General features: G+C 42.9%; 6 protein-coding genes across 6 annotated transcripts; 3 read left to right on the top strand and 3 right to left on the bottom strand.

The window, feature by feature from the left end:
- Positions 1–262: 262 nt before the first annotated feature.
- Positions 263–5,088, top strand: MELLADRAFT_91734 (uncharacterized protein; the record flags this gene model as incomplete). The annotated part of the gene is made up of 23 exons (XM_007414670.1): positions 263–497; positions 563–676; positions 748–998; positions 1,090–1,151; positions 1,209–1,270; positions 1,349–1,494; positions 1,575–1,733; positions 1,811–1,900; positions 1,956–2,109; positions 2,177–2,272; positions 2,331–2,386; positions 2,444–2,550; positions 2,618–2,807; positions 2,878–3,058; positions 3,130–3,172; positions 3,250–3,336; positions 3,444–3,489; positions 3,549–3,695; positions 3,762–3,845; positions 3,920–4,108; positions 4,181–4,264; positions 4,338–4,637; positions 4,756–5,088. The coding sequence occupies 23 exons, from the start codon at positions 263–265 to the stop codon at positions 5,086–5,088; spliced, it is 3,216 nt and encodes a 1,071-aa protein (XP_007414732.1).
- Positions 5,089–5,914: 826 nt separating this feature from the next.
- On the bottom strand, positions 5,915–7,862 carry MELLADRAFT_72874 (uncharacterized protein; the record flags this gene model as incomplete). Its single annotated transcript, XM_007414777.1, has 10 exons — positions 5,915–6,242; positions 6,310–6,457; positions 6,547–6,590; positions 6,694–6,788; positions 6,855–6,876; positions 6,951–7,098; positions 7,186–7,283; positions 7,359–7,440; positions 7,522–7,612; positions 7,687–7,862. The coding sequence occupies 10 exons, from the start codon at positions 7,786–7,788 to the stop codon at positions 6,179–6,181; spliced, it is 894 nt and encodes a 297-aa protein (XP_007414839.1).
- Positions 7,863–11,879: 4,017 nt separating this feature from the next.
- MELLADRAFT_110526 (uncharacterized protein) lies at positions 11,880–14,184 on the top strand (the record flags this gene model as incomplete). Its single annotated transcript, XM_007414671.1, has 5 exons — positions 11,880–12,166; positions 12,589–13,386; positions 13,467–13,582; positions 13,677–13,897; positions 13,972–14,184. The coding sequence occupies 5 exons, from the start codon at positions 11,880–11,882 to the stop codon at positions 14,182–14,184; spliced, it is 1,635 nt and encodes a 544-aa protein (XP_007414733.1).
- Positions 14,185–14,520: 336 nt separating this feature from the next.
- On the bottom strand, positions 14,521–16,267 carry MELLADRAFT_66658 (uncharacterized protein; the record flags this gene model as incomplete). The annotated part of the gene is made up of 3 exons (XM_007414776.1): positions 14,521–15,038; positions 15,140–15,228; positions 15,471–16,267. The coding sequence occupies 3 exons, from the start codon at positions 16,265–16,267 to the stop codon at positions 14,521–14,523; spliced, it is 1,404 nt and encodes a 467-aa protein (XP_007414838.1).
- Positions 16,268–17,462: 1,195 nt separating this feature from the next.
- MELLADRAFT_117663 (uncharacterized protein) lies at positions 17,463–19,308 on the top strand (the record flags this gene model as incomplete). Its single annotated transcript, XM_007414672.1, has 4 exons — positions 17,463–17,977; positions 18,042–18,605; positions 18,667–18,797; positions 18,881–19,308. The coding sequence occupies 4 exons, from the start codon at positions 17,561–17,563 to the stop codon at positions 18,942–18,944; spliced, it is 1,176 nt and encodes a 391-aa protein (XP_007414734.1).
- Positions 19,309–19,990: 682 nt separating this feature from the next.
- Positions 19,991–21,211, bottom strand: MELLADRAFT_110529 (uncharacterized protein; the record flags this gene model as incomplete). Its single annotated transcript, XM_007414775.1, has 3 exons — positions 19,991–20,236; positions 20,547–20,673; positions 21,171–21,211. The coding sequence occupies 3 exons, from the start codon at positions 21,209–21,211 to the stop codon at positions 19,991–19,993; spliced, it is 414 nt and encodes a 137-aa protein (XP_007414837.1).
- Positions 21,212–22,119: the final 908 nt, after the last annotated feature.

Below are 22,119 nucleotides of genomic sequence, written 5' to 3' on the forward strand. Positions count from 1 at the left end.
AAGAAGTTAATGGAAATGTCCAACTCTCTTCAACCTTTCATCATGCTGAGCCTTCAACACATCCGGTAGGCACTGACAACCTACATACACCGAGTCGGGCCGGACTGCGACAGGCGAGTCTACATACAAGGCTGAGAGATGCTAAAGATGAGGGAGACAGAGATCGAGGTTTGTGAATTTCAGTTTGGTGGTTTTGTTCTTTACCTTCAACGTCATATCCATTTCTTATTCCAGTGATTGTTTACTCATCTTCATATCCAAGATGGAAGCCACTTCCAATTCTCAGCTTGAAACAGATCAAATATCTGCACCGGCCGATGACCAGGATGCAATCTTCAACGAGATGTTAGAAGTGATGTCTGCTTTGCAGTCCAACCCTTTCGATTTCGCACTCCACCAACGAAACGTCGCGGTGTGTCGAAAGCTTGGAGCTGCCACTATTGAGGAATTGTCTCAAGCTAGAAATCTGATGTCCGAGTACTTTCCAGTGAGAGATGGTTAGTCATGATCATCATGATTGACATTTTCCAGGCTCTCACTGACGATCGGTGATGGGTTTCAGACTTCTTCTTGGAATGGATCAACGATTTGATGGCCAGCCAAGAGGATCCCTATGATCCAAATTCAGTGGAAGCCGTCTTGGAATTATATCAACAGGCTTCCTCGTATGCGTTTTGTAAGACATCGCTTGTCCACCAGACCAAAGACGACCCATACTTCATGAACTCAGTGACTATGTTTTTGTAGTCCCGACAATTGAAAGTGCACGACTGCAGTACGTCATCGGACTCTATTACCACGCTCGAGGACTTGAACAACCCACAGGGGATCTTGCCACTTTGATGGAGGAGTCTATCAATGAAACTAAAATGGAAGAGGATTCAGTGAATGGTGTAAAAACGGCAGAACAGTCGCCATTGAAAGACTTGTTGACAGATGATAAAGTTCGCGAAGTTGCTGTTGATGTATTGGACAAAATGGGATACCACTTGGTCGAGGTCAGCCCTTAAGATCTGATTGTGACTTTTTGCATACGCGAGCTTGTAGTAATGTGTGTTTGGGATATGGTCACTTTCTGGATATCATCAGAGTTCCAAGATCTGGAACGCATGGGCGCTCTATGAGTTTGACACTCTTCAAAAAGATTGGGGGTAAGGAATATCTCTAACATTTGACTCAGGTTATTGTACTCACAACCATTCTTCAAGGTCCGATGCAATCGCGCGATTCAAATTGTTTCTCCAATCCAGACTTCGGGTTCCTCACCTAGGTAATGAAACACATGCTTATCTTTAGTGCTAATAGCTCCATAACTATAATGTTTCCATTACATATCATGCTTCTTTAGAAAGCGACCAAACCTTTCAGCTATATTCAAACTTTATCACAAAACATGAAAACGAAAGCTACGAAGAGGAGATGGTGGCGGTTAATGAGTTGTATAGTCCTGCTCGTCAACAAAAGCAGGATCGAGAAGTTCACGAATCGCAACTGGTCAGTAGCTTTGACTGAAATCCTTTGTGAATATCTCAGATATGGCTGATATATATGTTTTGGGATGATTAATTTTCCAGAGAAAGTCTATCTATTCTGCCGAAGCTTATATCAAATATCTTGCTTGGGAGACAACAACAAAAAATACCAACTTCAACCTGGTTAGCACACTGTTCGAACGCGCAATCCATGACCATCCAAATTCAGTTGAAATATGGGGAGAATATTTTCGCTATCTGGTGCGCACCCTGATACCCTCTTATTGAGTTTTGATATTGAACTCAGTCATGTAATGCAACAGAATAAAGTCAGTCAGGATCCTTCCTGGGCTATATGTGCAGCGCGCCGAGCGATTCGTACCACACCCTGGTCTGGAGAGATTTGGGAGGCTGCCATAAGAACCTTTGTAAGCTTGTCCATTCTTGAGTATTATTGGTTCTATCGGTCTAGTAAACTTGAAGATGAATCAGGAACGAAACGGCCAAACGGCTGAAAGCGTTGAAGAGCTCTGCGACAAAGCGATCAACTCCAAGTTTCTCGAGCAAGATGTAGAAGCTATTGTCGCGTTTAGTATTGGTAGGGCTGACTTTCATCGCAGGAGGCTTGATGCGTACTGTGAGTAGATCGACTCCATGCGCTAATGAGCGGGTCGAGATTGTTTATCTATCTTTCGCATGCTCAGTGGCAGCAGGTGGTGTGGACAACGTGGAACAGGTGGATGCACTAATGCAAGCCACTGTAAAAGCTTTGAACTATGGAATCGACCATGTCAAGAAAGGTGTGTTTCGACATGTCACTAAGAGAGCGGAGCTGGCTGACATATGAACATCCTCTAGTACCCAATCAATTTGGTGACCCAGCATGTCGACTGGAAAAGTATCTAACGGCTTTGGTGCGTTTTATTTAATAAATGTCGTCTTCACATACCTGACATGCGGTGCAATGGTAGCTCGAACACCATGGCCGTGAAGACGATGCCGCAAAAGTCTGGCAGAAAGCTACAAAACAATATCGCGAGAGTTATTCAATTTGGATTTCGGCCGCCGATTATGAAATGTTTGTCTTGACATTGCATGAATGGCCTTCTACCTGTCTGGATCTGATACTCTTTTCGTGTCTGTAGTCGCCGAGGTGATCTAAAGCGAGCTCGGGAATACTACAAGAAAGCTGCGAATTCCAAGTTGGACTACCCGGAATATCTACTCCAAGCTTGGATCACATTTGAGCATCATTATGGCAGTCTAGAAGATTTAGAATACGCGGTGACAAAAACTAATAATTTGATGAAAGGTATCGCAGCCAGGAGAAAAAGGGTAAGTTGAGCCAATCTGCTGATCTATCGCCGTCGCTTTTCCACTTACCGCGAAGTATGTGGGGTTGTAGGAACTGGAGCAGCAGTCAGGATTACTCCAACAAACGAGTGATCAATCCCGCCCTATTGAAATCAGTGAAACGAAAGATTTGCCTAAAGCATCTGCCGAAGTAGATACTGAAGTGAAAAAGCGCAAGGCGGAGGCGGCCGACGATATACCCAATGGAGGTGAAGAAAAGCGGGCTCGTTTTGGTATGCGACACGATGATCTTGTTGTACCAACATTATTGGAAGCTGATCTTTACTTTCTGCATGATCATAAGACTCGGCGCCCGCACGAAACGTGGAAGGGGAAGAATTGAAAAGGTAGACTCTCTGCTATTCCAGGGTGTCGACAACAGGCTGATGGCTTATGATGTCCTACTTTTCGTATTCGGCCTCAGAGATCGAGAAAACTCTACAGTATTGGTCGGGTGTCTCCCGTCGAATGTGACCGAAGCCAACATCAAGCAGCTATTTCGTGATGTAGGGTGATCTTGAAAAACTCGCGACATATGTAAGATTCATATTGATCGATTCTGGCTGATTGGCCGTGCATTTCACAGTGTGGAAAAGTTCGCGAGGTGGTCATTCATAGGATTGATGCCGATAACACAGTAGCTACTGTGGAGTTTATGGAAAAGGTCAGCGACATGGACTACTTCCTTCGACCCGTGCATTGAACCCATTCTTTTGTCTTCAGGAAAGTGTTTTGCCGGCACAAACCAAGGATAAAAAGCAGTTATTGGATGTAGAGGTCTCCGTGACGTTGGCTTGGCGTTCGACCCTCTATGTTACAAACTTCCCCGAAGATGCAACTGATGAATGGATACGTTCAAAATTCGGAGAGGTATGCATACTAGACTCTGTACTCAGATAGTTGGTCATGGTTATCGAAAGTGGTACTGTTCGACAGTTTGGCAAGATTTTCGATGTACGATGGCCTAGTAAGCGATTCAAGAGTACCCGGAGATTTTGCTATGTGCAATTCACTTCACCGGTAGGTCTGATTAAATGTGCCTCATGTCTCTGGAATAGTATCTCACACAGCATCATGATTTACCCGCCTTCTAGGACTCAGCTCAGTCCGCACTAGCTCTTCACAATACCGAAGTCGCCCCCAGTCAAAAGATGTCTGTCTTTATCTCAGACCCGCTCAGGAAAAAAGCGCGAACGGATGTCGGTGCAAACGATCGGGAGCTATATATCACCTGTTTAACTAAATTTGTTCAAGAGGCCGATTTGCGCAAACTTTTTCAGCCAGTATGATCCTGTTCTGGCTGCTCTTCTATTGGTACAAAACAAGCGTTCCTGCTGATACGGCTCTTTATATAGTTCGGAGACATCAAAGGCGTTCGCATGATCCTGAATGAAGATGGGCATTCTAAGGGGTTTGCATTTGTTGAGTTCGAGACCGAGGTGCGGATCAATTTTTCTTGTGTTGCTCATTCATCAACTTGCTGATGACCTCTTACTTTCCACGATGCCAAAGGCCTCAGCCAAGGCTGCGCTAAGTATGAATAACGTTGAGTTGAAGAAGCGCAGGATTGGTGTTACCATTTCAAATTCTAAGGGAACTTCTTTGGTCGGGAAAAACAAAGGAAAATTCCAGGCGGAGTCTAAACTCAGCTCAGCCGTAGATCAACGTAGTCGATGTGTGAAGGTCTCAAAATTACCGGAAGGAGTTCAAGAAGCGATAGTCCAGCAAGCCTTCGAGTCATTTGGAAAAGTACTGAAGACGATCACATACCCGGAAAAACAGGAGGCCGTGGTCGAGTTTGCTAACGCCCAAGTGAGTCCCGACAATCCTTACATCTCCATTTGCAGTAGCTCCATAGGTATCTTAAGATTCTGGACCATTACCATAACCTTTATCAAACCTTTGTACTCCTCTTCCTGCGTGATTTTAGCATGCCGGTGCAGTCTTTCTGCATCCCGAGGCAATCCTCATCAATGGTCAACAAGTCGAGCTATCTGTACCCTCAAGCTCGGTTAAAGCAGGCTCTAGTACCGTCAATTCTAATCTGCCATTACTGCCGCGCACGACGACGAGAGGGAAGAAAGCGCGTTTGGGATTGGGCTTTTCTGGAGCATCGTCAGGGTCAAAGCCTCTACCGGGCGACAAGCCTTTGAAAGAGACTTCGTCACACGTGGCGCCTCAGGTATCACAAAAGCCTGGAAATAGTGCGACATCTGGTCCAATAGGGAAGAGTCAAGACGATTTTAGAAAGATGTTGGGCTAACTCAAAAATGGCTTTTGATGTCATCCTTGTGACCCCGTGTATACGTCCAGGGGCAAAATTTCGAATCTCACATATTTATTCGGTCATAAATTTGGTCAAGAACTTATTCAGACATGTGAAGTATCATCTTCATGGTTCTGGTCGGACCTATCTTGGGAAGAAGATTTTATAACATTCCCATATTTTTGGCCAAGTAATTTGGTGTGCAACTTTACCCTTGAAACACGGGCTTGTATCGCAAACAACTGCGTGTAACAATGACGATATACGCATCTTTGTCCTGCCCTTGTAATGATTCAACATGTCAAGATTGAAATTTGTCGCTTTTCCTGATGGTTGGGCATGATTAAAGAGGCTTGTCAAATTCTCAATAAAACTCGTTTGCTACAGTTTCAGAGTGCCATGGCATCCAAAAATGTATCCTTTCGGTGCTTCCTTGTGCTAAATCTGGCTCCTACGTGTGTTTCAATACTCACTGGTCACGGGGTCATCTAGTTAAGTTCATCTCTGAATTTTCATAACAGTCCACTCAATATTAGAGAAGACAGATTATTGATCAACAGAGCAGTCCGTGAGCATAATGATCAGGCTTGAATAGCAAAGAGGCCATTTCTTGGGCCGAGATTGGCTGCAAATCGTACAACATTGCCAGAATACTCAGGCTTATCTTGCTGACATCGACTACCCCCACAAAGATGCAGCTGCACTTGAGCTTAAGTCAGGCTATCATCATTTTTTGTCTTCCTCGTCCTAACAGTCGAGAGTGAGATACCTAGAATTTTTTCCTCATATGTCCATAATACATCACACAGTCACAGTCACCATTGAATAGCGTTCAAATCATCCAAGTTTGTTATTTCATAATGTCAACATAGACTCTAGTTCATGAACATCTTTGAAAGTCGTGACATTTACAATCATTCAACGGGATTGAATGCTCAAGATAAAATTTAATACTGACTCATTTCCCATATATAATACCATGAAAAAGGAACCGACGCAGCAAAGATCAATATACCACATTGTGAGAGACGTCAGCCGTAACCCAAGAGTTTACTGCGATCGACTCGAATTCTATATCTCTTCTCACTTAGCTAATTAGCTTCATGGTAGTTTCAAATGCGGCAAACGTTGCTCCATTAACCAGCGGAGATCTATCAAGGGGAAATTGGTCGACTATCAGTACTAGGCATCGGTATCAAAATGATTGATGATGTTGACCTTAATAATGTTGGAGCTAGGCCTTTAGTGAAACCTTTGACACCCTCTGCCCTCCAAACCTTCTTGGCGCAATCTACTACCCCGTGATATTTTCGATCATTGGGCTGAGAAGGTAGACCATCGGTCTGGATTCGCGTCTTGATCTGATCTGTGAATTGTCCAGATTACCGAGGAAGTGGAATCGGCAAAGGAAACTGAAGACGCGCGTTTTATAATTGGTAAGAAGGGGATACTAACCTAAAGGATAACTACACAGCCACATGGAATAACCTGCACCGGCCCTGCCACAAGGATAGAGCCATAGTCAGCTTGGAATAAAGCCTATCACGACTGGATAGATAGTCAAAAGATGAGAAGAAAATTAAGCTGTGGCACACAACATACCCGTACAACATAGCCCAACCAGTACCAAGATCTTTTCTCGAACCACCATTTTGGTCTATGTGACGTTGGACTAACCACTCATATCCGAGGAAATACTATGAGAAAATACCTCAATGATAAACAAAGTGACGAGCCCATCTCATTTAGCCAGGAAGACAAACCATCCCGTATCCATGAAACTCTCTGATTAGATCAAATGACAGATTGTGAAGAACGCTTAGCTGATTGTACTTGACCATCAAATAAATTTGACTCACCGAAGTACAGTTGCGCCTTGCCCCTGATACCATCCCCTAATCCCATCAGTTTTATAAATTTGTTTCAAAGCATCTAACGGTCCTTGCAAATGATTCTTGGAACTTGGAGATGAAGTCTGTAGACGAATTCGGATATGCTCAACCGGTCCTGACGATTTAAGAACAATTCAGATCACTGCCGTTATTTCGATATTCTAAATCAAAACTTCTTCTAGGTGTAATCAAGGAGATGTACCTGATATTATAGAGCTAGCTACCCCAGCCCCTCCACCGGAAAGGTATAGTTGCCCGAGAGTGAGTTGTTCAGAACGACCGCTTGCAAGATTTTGACGCCTGAAAAATGTAACAACCTTGCTCAGCCTTGTGCTTGAAGAGTGATGATATGTGAGTTAAGGCAAGCCTACAAACCTGAATGAACGCTTGAAGGCTTCTAGAAATCCGAACTGTAGAGACACGCATGCACCGATACCAATCAAGGGTAAAGTCGTGCCTAGACTTTTCTTAGGGTAACGATTTGATAGTTGATCAGTAACCAATTCACTTCTTCAAATTCAAAAGCCTATTGAACAACCTTTATAGAAGCTAGCGGGACCTTCCTCGCGTAAAATACGTAAAGCGGCATCATTCATACCTCGGTATGCATCGCTACTTTGTAGACGAACCTGTTGAAGCGAAGTACACGAGTTGGTCAACAGCTGGTCAAATCGGTAACATAGAGAATTGAAGAATATCAGACCTTTACAATGTCGAATGGTTGTCCGACCAAGACTTGTGTGATCCCTCCTGCGGTTCCTGCTAGTAAATCTTTGATAACCTGAGACTGAGGTTCAACAGCCATATTCGATTTCCTTCTGTCCTTCTGTGTGGTCGTGAGAATGGTTGTTGTAAAATTCGAATTGAACTTCTCCGAACTTAAATTAAAAATCTCAAACGGCCCGAACGTCCAACATGTTTTTTGTCCGAAAAGTTCTTTCCTATATTTTTTTTCAGCAGGCACGTGATTTGACTCTTGCGGAGGCACACTGCAACTACACCACGAACCCCCTTTTTGTTGAGTAACCGCTCTCAGGGGGTTCTGTAGGTACCCGGTTTAACCCTTGCTCCGAGCCGGCGCGCAACCGGCCTTGTCCCCGGTTTTGAACCCTATAATATGAGTGGTCAGTCAACCACTTGTAAGGCAGTTGTCCCCGTCAGTAAAACCACAAACAAACACACCGTTCCCGCTGGTTCAATGACCAGCGGATGTTGCTCCAGCAGATCACTGCTGGAGCTCGTGTGCCAGATAGTAAACGAACCGATTTCTTTCATTTACCCTTGAAGAACGGAAAACGACCGTTCACCTTTTCCCTTTGGTCAAGGAGGTCCAATCACTTGTCATTCATTTGTCACTCGTGTTTGATTCAGCTCTCTTCTTTCATCACTATCACTTTTTATTCCTTCATTTGACATTCATTCCTATCACTTACACTTATCAACTCATCCGCTGATGGAATTAGAAAAATGTATTGATCATCTTTCATTCCTAGCATGCCTGTTCATACCAACTGACAATCACGTACACCAGGTTTTGTCGCAAGGTCAAATGGACATAATAACTCCATCTATGTCTGCCTTGCGTGCGATAGTCGGACCATGGAGTTGTTGTCCATCAAGAAGCATCGCAAGACTTTAAGCCACATCAGACGCTTTGCAAGATGGCTCGTGGACCAACAAAAACGCGAAATCATCCCTGCGAGCCCTGCACGGTCCGAGGTCCATCATTCAAGTGATTCCCCTGGTCACTCGAATATAACCCAACATTGTATGAATTCCATCGTTTTTCTTTCTAGCATCGGCACGTTTCAAAGCCAATTTTGCTCGAGTATCAAACTGTCGATGTAATCCACTCAATTCTGAATGTAATTCATCTTTCTCATCCTCTAGTTTTTCTATTTCGTCATTTTTGGTTTTAATCCGGTTGTCAGCTTGGGATTGAGTCATCCATTTCGTCAATTCTGTCAAACGATCCTGTTTTTGCTTTAAACTATCGGTTTGATCTTTGAGATCATGTTCAGAGATCTTGACCCTCTCAATTTGCTCAGTCAATTTCCTGACGCGCTTCCGGGTGGTGTCCTGTACATTGATAGGATATCAGCAAGACGCAAGTGGTCGGATCGAGGAACGAACAAAAACATCTTTTGGTTGCGCCAACGCACAGTTTGTTCCTGCAAAGCTTGTTTCTTTTGTCGATTCGAGCCTTCCTCCGTCTTGTGTTCAAAGATCTCTTTTTGCTTCTTTTCTTCCGGCTCTTTTTCCTTCTCGCTAATTCAAGTGAAGATGCTCACGATGTCAACTTATGAAAAGTGAACCTGACCTCAAAGTAAAAAGCCTCACTTTCACTTGCTCCAGTTCAGAGGAACATCTCTTCTGAGACTCGTCCTACCTAAATATGTATCAGTTTTTTTTGTTGGTCTTGCAAGACGATTACGACCGAATTGATGGCATGAAGAATTTCGCTCAGCTCAAGGACCGTATCGATTTTTCTATGCCAACTGAGGAGCGTATAGAGAACACTATCCAAGAGTTGGAGGATACATTTGGGAGTGGTCTTGCCCCAGATGAGGGCGGTCATGAAGCAGTAGATGTGGAGGCCCCTTGAAACCGTATAGGGATATGCTAGGGTCTTTTCAACTTTCAACTTTCTTGTTTGTGTTTGTTTTCGTGTTTATTTTTGTTTCACTTATTCTTTGTAGTACTTTTGCTCAGAGGTCTTCTCAACTTTAAACTTTGTTGGTTGTGTTTGTTTTTGTGTTTGTTTCGTTTCACTTATTCTTTGGAGTCCTCTCGCTCAGATTTGTCTCCCTTCAGTGGGTCGGTCTTGTATTCTGTTTGGTGCCTTAGCAGCTTCATTTGTTTTGCGTAATGTATCACAAAACCTAGTTGCTATATACATGAACCAAGTGCCACCGTGAAAACAACCAATTCTCAACGGAGGAAATCAACCAAAGCACAGTAAATTTTTCAACCAGTAACCTACGGGCAAACACATTGATTGAAAGTGGGTTTTGTTTATACCCGTACAAAAGCGACTGAAACCCCGTTGCCTAACCAACGCTAGCATGACCAGTTGGAAGATGGTGGAGACGCGGACGTTGTAAAAGCGTTCTTCACCAGCTAAAAATTGTGGTAATTCCACTGGGGCGAATCCCAGTTATTTGACCGTGTCCCAGGGTTTGTGGTGTACTGGACCAAGCTTGATATCTTTCTCGGTGAAGGTAGAGAAACAAAAAAACTCCCTGAAGATGTCAAACTTCACCGAAGCCAATCCCCACGATGATAGCCATATGATGAGGGAAGCAAGCTGCTGCTTTGGTATCTTTGAATTCCTATTCACTCAGCCACTTCAACACATTGAAAAGAGATGTTGATATATATCTTTTGATTACAAATTAGGTTGACAGATAGAAGTAAAGGAGCTCAGAGTGAGGGTATTTAAAGTACTAATTGATTCAAATATCGGCAACGACTCGATACGAATATTCAAAAAGTAAACTCCTGCTCATCATCGCAAAACAAAAACAACAAGAACACATTTCAAACGAGAGAATGGAATGGTCACCAAACAAGACATTGAGATAAGGAAACAGATTGAGGAACACGTCGCCTGCCAAGTCACAAGAGATTTGGGAAGAGTCAAAAGGATCAGATCACTCAAAATACATAATGAATTCGCGCTCAGAAAAGATGAATCGATGGGAAATGAAGGCAGAGATAACATACCAAGATGAAATCAAGTCGAGTTCTTCAAACTTCACATGTTAAAAAAGGTCGAGGAGGACCAGGAAGACCGCAGTTTGAGGGACCTTCACCTAGAAGCAATTGTCGATTCAGGAAGAGTTTGTTAGACTGGTTTATAAAATCATGAGAAGGAAGAACTGTAGGAAAGATGGCATACCTAGATCAATTTCAACAAATTCGGCTGGAAGGGGGATTGGAGCATCGAGAGGTTTCGGAAGAGGAGCTACTGGACCGAGTTCGATATCTTTCTCAGGAATAGTCGAACGCTCCTTTGGAAGAGTGTCGTGGCGAGAGTAAAGAATATGAGAATAGAAATAAGCCCAAGGAAGAATGATGTACAAGTTTTTAGCGATGAGTTTAAGGATGAACGACTCTGGAACTTTGAAACGAGAGATCTTGTGAGTGCCAAAAATCAAAAAGATAACAAAGAAGAAGTTCAACGGGAAGTAAACAAAGAGGGTTTTTTGAAAACGAGGACCGAAGATCTTTTTAAAAGTTAACTTGGGGAGATTCATGATGAAAGAGAAATGGAAGAGAAGTGGGAAGGATTCAAGAGGTAGTGAAAAAGGTTTATGGAAAGGATAATCTTGTGGTGGTGGTAGAGAGTTGGGAAGGAGAGGAACAGCGATCAGAGAAAGTTAGGATATTTGTACCCGATACATACAGCTTCGAAGCTGATCCACACGTGACCTTTCTAAGAAATGTTATCATATACTTAGGATGATTTTATTGGAAATGTATTGTAATGTTTTATTTCTCGTGTTCAGTAGCCCCATCTTCGCTCCGTGATGGTACTGTATGCTAACAAACCTGCTTTTCTCTGTATGTCTGGATACCATGCCGATCATTCATGTATACAACAACCTCTGAGGAAATTCCTAAAGTTATGTTAACTGTCCTTTTCTAGGAATGGATCTAAGATTTCACCTCTCAGAAAAAAAAGCTATTAAGTTAAAGAATTGTGATTCGACTCACAATCCTAGACCTTCTAGAGCACGTTCTACATAGACTTTGCTTTGTGGTTCTACAGCGTCAGATTCTTGAATACATCCTACTTTGATCATCGCTCCATCTGGAATGACTTCTAAGCGACTGACGGTCATCAAAGTGTGTTTGAAAAGTCAAATTCAGGCTTACATCCTGTATGTAAGAATGCCGGATCCTAACAGTTTCGAGTCCATGGAACATAAGATTCTGGGTCGTAACAAGATCAAAGGTATTAAGATGATCAGTCCAAATATCTTATTACAAGTTCTTCAGGCAGTTTGCGTGCTTTCGCAGCAGGTTGCTGGAATTCATCGACCGCATATATCTACCAGGCCTCTCGTCCAAGATATTTTCCGATCAAGTCTGCAAGAAAAGACAGGTCGACAGGAAAAACCGTTGCCTAATTGGAGAAGTTTTTGCGTGGTACTACAACTGAGAAGATCGCTGGAGTGGTAATGAGTAAGAAGAACTGACCAACAAAAAGCTTTGTCTTTTGTTACCTTTGATGGAACTTTTCTACCATCCATCTCATACACCATGGACAAGAATGAAGGTGAATTTAATTCTTCCTTTGTACGGTTGCAGCGGATGACGAGAACCTTTGCCTTGTCTAACGTTCAATGTGTGTGCAAATCAGGTACCACTTGATATCATAAGTCTCACCTACTTGATCCTTTGTTTGAGCCTGCTAACATATCTCAAGTCTCTCAATATTGCGTTTTCCCATCAACCCAACTCATATCATCAAGTATCGCAAAGGTCTCGCCCACTATTCATATCTCTCGACGCACTTTGCATTCGTCTATTGAACTCCGCGTGTCATGCGACTTGATGGTTCCTTCTCTTCATTTTGGCTTGCCCTGGCTTTCATCAGGTCTTGCTATTGTCACCTCGTTCATAGCAAAGATGATTCACTTAATCGACTCAATGGCTTCTCACTCGTCGAACCCCTTTGTATGGCACCAAACCTCACAAACCATTCTCTTGCGTCTCTCGGCCCCAAAACTCCCCTTATGAACGGAACTAATGGATTTACCGGAATCTCTCTTCATCAAAACCTGAACTCAGATGGATTAATATATAAGTTTGATAAAATCAAACATCAATCAATTCGTGAGGATCACGAAGAATCATCTCGCCTAGATGGATTTGTTCAACAAGAATGTTATCCTCATGAAAGCGATATTAACAATGAATCATTTTGCATTTACCTCAACTCAAGATTTGCTCAAGGGAGGGGCGTAGTTTTCTTGTCTAGACCTTCAGTTTTCATGGAAGCTCTTAAATCAATTACAATCTTTAAACCTAATTCAAAAGTATTAACAGATGAAAAACGAAATTTAAGAAAATTCGAAGTTATAGATATGCCAGAGAAAGGTGGAAAAGGTATGATTGCAAAATCAAGATATAATTTAGGTGATTTGGTTATAACAGACCATTCAATCATTGCCATATCAGTCGAATCATTAGTTTGGGATAGAAAAGATTGGGGTATGATTAGAAAAAAGATGGTAGACTATTTACCAATTCAAACTAGAGCTGCTTTTGCTACAATGCACGCGATAGGTGAAACGGAAGAAATTTGGATCGAATCTGCGATCAGTAGAAATGGATTTGAATTTTCGATTGGAGAAGATGAAGTCCCATTCTTTGCTGTGATCCCAGAACCTGCGTGAGTGATGATTTTACATCCAAAAATGCAAATCATTCAAAATGTTTCTGCTTCGCTGATCCTTGTTGTTTTGGATTTAGGAGATTAAATCATGATTGTCGTGCTAATGCAGCCTTTCACTTTGATGAATCGACGCTTCAAGTTTACATGTATGCAATCCGAGATATTGCACCCGGTGAAGAAGTCACAATTTCTTGTAAGCTTTGGATATGTTTACCCCCAAAAAGTAGATCAGCAAGCAAAATTTACGATCAATGTGGATTTCTTTCTTTGTGAATTCTGGATGTCAGATCGGGATATGAAACTGTCACGCGAAGAAAGAAGAATAGAATTGAAACATTACGGATTTGAATGTCAATGTTCACTTTGTTCTTTACCATCACATGCTGTTGAAGTCTCAGATTCTCGAATACGGCAAATTGATGAGCTCACTGCACACTTGATTGACTGGTCACCTACATCCAAAGCTACTCCTACTATGGCTGAACATGTCTTGGAGCTCTACAAACTGGTTTGTCTGTTCTAAATCATATCGTTAATTCTTCAATATTTGAACACAACGGAAGCCTTTTGTTTGTTTGATAGGAACGGCTAGATACAGGTCTAGAAGAAGCTTACACAATGGTTTCATTGGCATATAACGCTGTGGGTGACTCACAGAGGGCAAGTATGTATGCATCTTTAGCTATAGCTCGTGGAATCATCCTCAACGGTCCAAAGTGGGAAGAATACGATGCAGTACTTGAATTGGAGCAATCACCAGAGACACATTGGTCTTATAGGCGCCGGGAAACATAGACTTTTAATTCACTTCTGATGATTATCGCAGTCTCATATTGATTTCCACTTGTACAAATCAGTCATCATTTATCCACGTCAAGTGTTTTTGGAACGTGTAGCATTTTGTTCTTGATATATATGTCTGTATCGCTTTGAGCCTGGAAACTATAGAAAGCAGACTCAAATTGGGGTTTTGATCCGATTGCATTGCAGATGTTTTTTAATAGGATACTGTTCAAAAGTCATGTGGATAAACTGAAGAGTTAGGATGAATGGTTATATCACCAAATAACATCATCTTTGAGCCATAGCACTTATCAAATCCCTCAATCAAAAAGTATTTACATAGGCAATTTAAAGACGCTTTTTGTAAGACCAATGTTGTTCAGGCTCTTGCTCCAACTGCAAGACAGAATCAAAGTCTTCCCACTTCGGACCTGATGAGACAGTGCCATAAGCTAGAGCTAGAGAGGCGTACATCTTAGCTCTTTCGACATCTCCCACGGAGTTATAACTCAGTGAGGCTAATGTGTAACCTTCTTCTATTCCATTATCCATTCTTTCCTTGTCAAGAGAAAACCAAACAAGAAGAAAGTTAGAATCAAAGTGATACAGAGTACTGAACCAAAAGCTTCGAGTGGAAAGACTGACCAATTTAAACAAAGTTATTAATCTTTCTGACGTGGCTGGAGTAGCAGAAGAATGAATGGACCAATCCTGAAGAATACCATCGAGTTCACCCATCTCGTAGATTCTATCATCTGACAGTCGAGCTGGCAAATCTGGTAAAGAGCAAAGTGAACAAGTACAGTTGAAACCGTAATCTTCGAGTTCTTGTTGTCTTTCAAGACGAGGTAGCTTCATATCTCGATCTGAAGTTTTGGAAATAACTTTTAGATCGATATTCTCGGGGTAGGTAGCATGGCTTTCCATCTTGAATGGCCCATTCCGTGTAGAGAAATTGAAAACTCACAAGATATTGTCAATTCTTCACCTGGAGAAATATCTCGGATTGCATGCATCGAGACTTGAAGTGCATGATCATCGAAGTAGAACGCCACGCTAAACCCGACCAAAAACATCGACAATATCAATTATTTGCTCTCGAGAACTTTGATCAATGATATCCACAAAGTGAAATTCACTCACTTAGGTCTGCAGTCATGATTGAGTCGACTGAGATGGATGAGGAAAAGATGTATGCCAGGAATCATAGTGGTTTAACAGGGTTTGACATCATAATTAGTTTCTTCATTTTAATTGAGAAGCAGCGCCTTGTAAGGAAGCAAGTGAAAATGACTGACGAGGGTGTAAGGACTAATGCAAAATGTAAGTTTGATTGATTCCCAAATCGAGTCTCGAATGAATTCCTTTCAAGGATAGAACCCGCCAAATCTTCCTCATTTTCTCCAACTCCATGTAACTTGAAGATTTCATCCCTTGTTCTCGACGGTAACAAATTAATTCCACGCTTTCTTATCTTGACCCAATCTGATCTATTCAGACTTTCAGGTTCAGCAGCCATGACTACGACTGGATGACTTGTGATCACTGAATCTCCCAAATGTAATTTTCTATTGGATATAGCACCTTTTCCACCTTTGTGAGCCATATCAATCACCTTGAAGGGTAGTTCATGTCGATTGTGGCGCTTTGATCCAGATGTAGAGCGAAAAGAAGTAAACTGTTCTAAACCTTCTTCAAAAACCGGTATTCGAGTTATGAACACGATACCCTGACCTTGATCGAAATTAGGATTAAGATATATACAAACTGGTTCTTGTTTCTGATCAGTGGGATGTGGATAACATGAGTCTCGATGGAATCCATATCTTTCAGATTGTATAGGATATGCCGAATCGGGCTTTAGTTCGTGATCAGAGTTATAGCTTAGATTGGAGAAATTTAAAGAGTTTTTAGACAACTTCTTGGTCGAGTTATCGTATTCTAGAATGTCTTGAAAGACCGTAGAGTGGGCTTGACAGACTTGATCGTATGGTGAGGTGATGTCAGAGTGAAACGCCAAGGAAGATGGCGAATGAGATGCAATCATGAAAAGCGTATGGACCAGCATAGCTGAAGCGAAATAAAGTGAAATCATGAATTTTTGTCCAAAAAATGAGACCTAGCTCTGTAGTTTTGAAAGATAGAACTTTTGATGATGGAGGCCAACGGATGCCGATATTTTTGAAGAGAAGCTTTAGGCGTGGTAGCATCACACCTGATCATGGTATATGCATTTTGTAACCAAGATAATAGCAAATAACCAAGCTGATCAATCAAAGACAAGAAAACAACAAGCCCACACAACGGATAGGAAGATTGGATAATGAGCATTTGCATTTTCAGGACCAAGACTGCATTTAAATAGATCATACCCCACTTCAAATTCCCTCATGATCAGCAATCTCAATGACTCTCCATTGCCAGCTCGATATTCACCCTCCTTAGTTTGGCTTGAGAATTGTGCCTTGGATAAATTGTGAACACAGGAAAGCAATCAACATTCCGGACTGAATTGAATTTGAATCAGATGTGGTTTTCAATCATCAGGTTCTTAACTCAGTCATTATTCATGGAAGATCACTTCATTCTTTGTCAAGGATGGTGAGACAAAGGACAACTTTTTTTCCAGATAAACATAAACATGCAATAATCTATTTATTTCTACGCCCAATCCTTACTTATAGACTGAGATATAAACTTCTCTCTCAAAATTGTGCATTAATTCAACACTGGATTGCTTCACGTGTGAGGCAGCAAGTATGAGCACCCCCAAAAAAAGTGATTATGATGAATGCTTGAGGGTCTTTTTGAGCATGTTGAGTAGCACCTAGTACTCTTCGGGAACATGGAGGTTTGGCCGAGTGGTCTAACACCTCGTGCAAATGGGTGACGTATACAGCTGCTGCGGCGCGCCGACGTTTACATAAGCTCTGCGTGGACCCGCGTGTGAAACAGTGTGTGCCACAGAGCGTGCGACACCTGCTACCACAGCGGGTCTTGTATGCTACACCGTTTTCTGAATCTTCCCATCTTCCCACGCATATAATCGGATTCGGATTTACAGACATCGGAAACCCGATAATCACTTCTTTGATCAATCCCAATGAAGGATAGCCTTATGTGTTACCACAGCAGCTCAGCGCGGGTCATGATGTCATCTAAAGGATGCACAGTGACCACTCTACCACGAGCTTTGGTCCACCCTATAAAGCCGAGTAGCACCTCGACCTTGCCTTCAGTTTCGTTCGTCATATTGTTCATATTTTCATTACTTTTGGAATCCTCTCCACGTTTTACGCCTTCTTTGCTTTCTTTCAATTTGTTCAGCTACTATTGCTTTTGGATCTCTCCACGATTTAAATCTTCCTCTATCCTTCATACTGGAACAATGTCCGACGGTGTACCCCCCGAAATCAGAGCCTTTATTGATAGCCAGCTCTCCGAACTCAAGGGCCAAGTCCAATCAAAGGATGAGGATCTTGCTCAACTTCGAAGTCAACTCGCTGAGATGAAGGTGGAAAAGAAGTCGAAACCTTCGTCATCGTCTCGAAAGGTAACCACCACCACCTCAGAGGAGACTGTGCTTCGCTCCAAAGCCTCAACTTCAAGAACTTCAAAGAATTCAGCTGAAACACCGGTAAAATCATCATCTCAAAGCCGTTCCACACCCGTTCGATCTAGATCAACACCCGTACAAAGTGCATCAAAATCGAAATCAAGCAAGACAGTGAAACCTCCGACTCCAAAGCGACATCCCTGCCAGATTCAGGAAAGGGAACTTCCACCTGGATTCAAAGGTGTCAAGGTAAGCGCATCATGTCTTCTTCTTGGTCAACTGGTTGAATACTGATATTGTATGCAATATCTAGGATGCTCTCTTTCTAACTATCCGAGTGCTCTGGGGAATGACTGAACGAGGAGCGGTTCCGCAGGCGCCAGATCGCAAAACTTTGAAGGAGTTCTATGCTCGGTTCAACTCTGCAGCCGAGATCGAATGCGCCGCCGATAATATGGGTGCACTTGCCCTCATAGCGCAAGAAGAAATCACCACTCTGAAGGACGCTCGACTTCGACAGAAGGCTGCTCGAGGAACACTTCAGCTGCAAGAAATCCACATTATGTTCATCCACGCGACTCTTGCTAAGCTTGGTCTACGGCGCTGGTCTCCTGACTTAACCGAATCAACTGACTCCCTCCTCAACTGTGCCTGTCGCATCAGTGCGATCTCGGCCTTTCGTCAAGTCGCTGCTGGTGCAGCTTTCGACAGCATGAACTTGGATAAGGACTATATCAATGATGTCCCTCGCTTGATTCGAGTCTATGATCACTATGTACATTTCCTCATGGCCACTCGATTCAACCGAGAACAGAAGAAGGCAGGAGCGTTTGCGGAAGAAGCGGCACGGAAATCTGCACAAACAGGACGAAAACGTGTAAGTAACTTTATCTACTTTACTTTGTTCATCCTGGTCATCAAGCTGACTCTTCCTTCAGCTTCGAGACCATCGCTTGAATTTTGCACGCGACATGAAATACCCCGACCGGTACATCGAAATCTTGTCCGATATTGCAGCTCATAGTGATGACGAGCCCAGCAAAGACGATAGCTTTTGGATAGTCAAGAAGTTGGGTTACCGTTCCGACATTTCGTAATCTTCTCCTGTCCTACCAATGTTGTTGAATTCTTCCATTTCGATGCATGCGATAGAGTTTCGGATCTCTCTCGAAGTCGTCCAATTTTCAAATCCCTTACTTCCTTCCTCGTACAATAACACAATGCACAAAAGTACGTATGCGAATGAGACGCAAAACCGGCGACCTTGTGAGCAGCCACTCTATCCGCAATCAAAGGAAGGATCTTGGCTTGAACTACTCGTCCTTTTGGATACTGATGCGTACATATCATTGTGCCTTCTTCAAGTGTCAAGAGTTCTTCGATGAAGGGGTCGAGGACATGACTAATGGTGATGTTGCTCGGTTCGTGAGGCCCAGGGATTATACCGGCGATGCAAGTGTTTGATAAGGTCCATCGACTTTGTGTTGGAAGATTGAGGCAATTGAGAGCTTCGAGGCCAATCGAAGCTTTCTTTCCGGCGATTTTATTACCCCAAGGATTGAACCAATCAATGAAAACACTAAATACCAATCGAATCGGAGGGGCTGAGCTTGTGAGACTGTGTTCATTCCAGTCAAGACTCTCCCATGCTGGAGATTGTTGAACGTCGTATAAGCTGGAACCTTCAGAAGCTGACAACATCTTACTCCAGTTTTCAATCTCCGATTCCACTTCAGGCCTTCCAAGAAACCAGGTGATCCAGGATAAGATATCTTGAGTTACATAAACACACCGTGGTATATCGGTCGAGGCAAGGAAATCAGATACACGAGTTGCAGAAGACTCTGAAGGCATCTTTCCTTTGTCTTTGATAGCTCCGAATGTCGTCTTCGAGTTGAAAAGTGGTTCGCCGCACTCCTCCGCATCTGGTGCTCGCTGGTAAGTACAGAAGATTGGTGCAGATCGAGCCGTATAAATCTTGAAGCACGAAGGACAGCAGATCTGCCGACGCAAGGTGGGGGAAAGATTGAGCTGTCTGATGATAGTCCGCGGGTCCTTTCGGACCCAACACCCCATATCAATATGGCCTGGTATCCTCTGACGACCTTCAATGATCTGCAGGATTCGGTCTCGCGCAATCCGACAGTTCTGCAGACTAACGTTGCAAAACAAGTGAAGCCAAGCAATGAAGACCACGACAATGACTGAAACAAGCATCGTGATTAGTGTTTCTGCTGCTGTTCAACAACTTTGACCAGGAATCTACGTACGGGTATAGTCTGCCACTGGTGATACGTTGTTGCTAGTACTAGCGCTGGCATCTGTGCTGGTATCTGACGAACTTGTGTCGTCTGATGGGGTTGATGCACGACTCTTTCGACTCTTTATACTCTCTACTGGTGGTTCCTCTACAAGTCGTTGGGCATCAGCTCTCATATGTTTATTCTTGGTGGCCTTCGACTGATATTTTCCTATCCTTGTCACTCCGGTAGAGTCTTTCCAGGGATGCTGCGTGCATTTTGAACACGTACAAAAAACGTTCATCTCAAAGAGTGCGATGGATTCAAAGAAGGTGATGGAGTATGGGCTAGGAACGGGGTCTGTGACTGTCTTGGACACGACCTTTCTATCATGGCTCACTTATAAACCTCTCCAGGTTGAGCAATAGATTTCAAAAGGCTCAAAGTTGCAGGTTGCAAGGGATGATCCAGTGCTGAATTTCATAAGAGCTCCTCCTAGTTCGTCTTTCTCAATCCGTGCCAAAAGTCCCACGCTGTAGCACACGCTGTCGCAGCATACAGCACAGGCTGTAGCAGACTTTCGCACGGATGTCGCTGTCACACGGCTTATGTAAACGTCGGCGCGACGCAGAATTTGTGTACGTCACCCACTTGCACGAGGTGTAAGGCGCTGTGTTTAGGTTGTTGATCAACGTAATCCGCAGTCTTCGGGCGTGGGTTCGAATCCCACAGCCTTCAATTTTTTAACTCCAGTAAGATTCGGCGTGATAAGTCTTGCTCTTTTAATGCTCGGGATGACTGGGCACGTTGATTGAATCAAACAAAGCCGGGGTTTATGTCAGACTTCAATGAGCTGCAAGGAGCGAGGAGCAAAGGTGGAGTTGGTCAGGTTTGAGTCTGTGCTTGGTGAAGTGATGGAGGTGAGACGGTGCAGGCACCCAACGGAGATTGGAGATTGCTTGAAGTTGTAGTACATCACGGACCCAGGGTAGATCTGACTTTTGTATATTCACTGATAATTATCAAACTGCCCCTGATAAATTCACCTACAGGCATGATACAGCCCTAGGCCCATGCTTATATGCAAACACTTTTCAAACCACGAGTCTCACACCACGCCCGCCACGTGATTGCCTGCGCCAAACACAACCTTTCACTGACCCACATATCATGGGTTTACACCAGCATACTGCTGCATGAACCTCGCACCGTCACATAGCGTGTAATTGAAGAATCCTGGCATCTTTTCTCAAATATCAACAAGTCAGAAGAAAATAATCACTAGGATTTAGTATGAAGCTGGAGTATTGCATCATTGGATGGTTAACTTGACTAGCTGGTTGAGGAAATGCTTGGGACTACCAACGTCTACTTCTTTTATATGTAGTCATCAAGTTTTCTGGTTGATTGTGTCCTCCTGTATCTTTTCATCAGGAGACTGAGGCGGACAAAAATGGCCATATAATTTTCACAATTCTTCTGTGTCGCTGCAATCAAGATTAGGCATCATCACCCTACTAAATACCCTAATCATCAGCGACCAAGGTATTCTCCATGTGATAAAGATGCTCAATCATTTTACAGTGTAAGAGATGATTGAATCAAAACCTAGCCAATCCATGAAGGATTTGCTTTTGGACCAATGTCTGTACCAGCAAGGTTGAAATCACTTCACTATGCACAGCTATATGACAGGTCCTTGGTAGTGATGTGGTGTACCACTATTTTGAAGAACCAATACACACCGCTATTTGCAGACACCCACTATGGATTGCATGTAGTGCTGTGTGTTAGTCACTAACACTCACTGTAATATTGTCTCACTAGCACTATAATAGTGCACATGTTGTTTGAATACAAAAAAAGAAACTTATCAAAAGGCATGTAGTGCACTATGTAGACAATATGTACAAAGAACCATTGAACTTGGTTTATGGACTATGTGAGCCGGTCAGGAAAAATAAGAAAGATTGAACATGAAGCAAGTTTTAAAGGGAGTTGTAAATCAAGGGGAAAGGAGTGAGATAAAATAGCCAAGATTTGTATTAAAGAAGGTTTTGAACTTGAACAATAAGATATGTTGAATGATGAACAAGTGTATAGGGAAATAACAAAGAAAAAAGATGTAGAAAGATTGACAATGAAGGATTA

Source organism: Melampsora larici-populina (assembly GCF_000204055.1).
Source record: "Melampsora larici-populina 98AG31 unplaced genomic scaffold MELLAscaffold_45, whole genome shotgun sequence".
Taxonomy (NCBI): domain Eukaryota; kingdom Fungi; phylum Basidiomycota; class Pucciniomycetes; order Pucciniales; family Melampsoraceae; genus Melampsora; species Melampsora laricis-populina.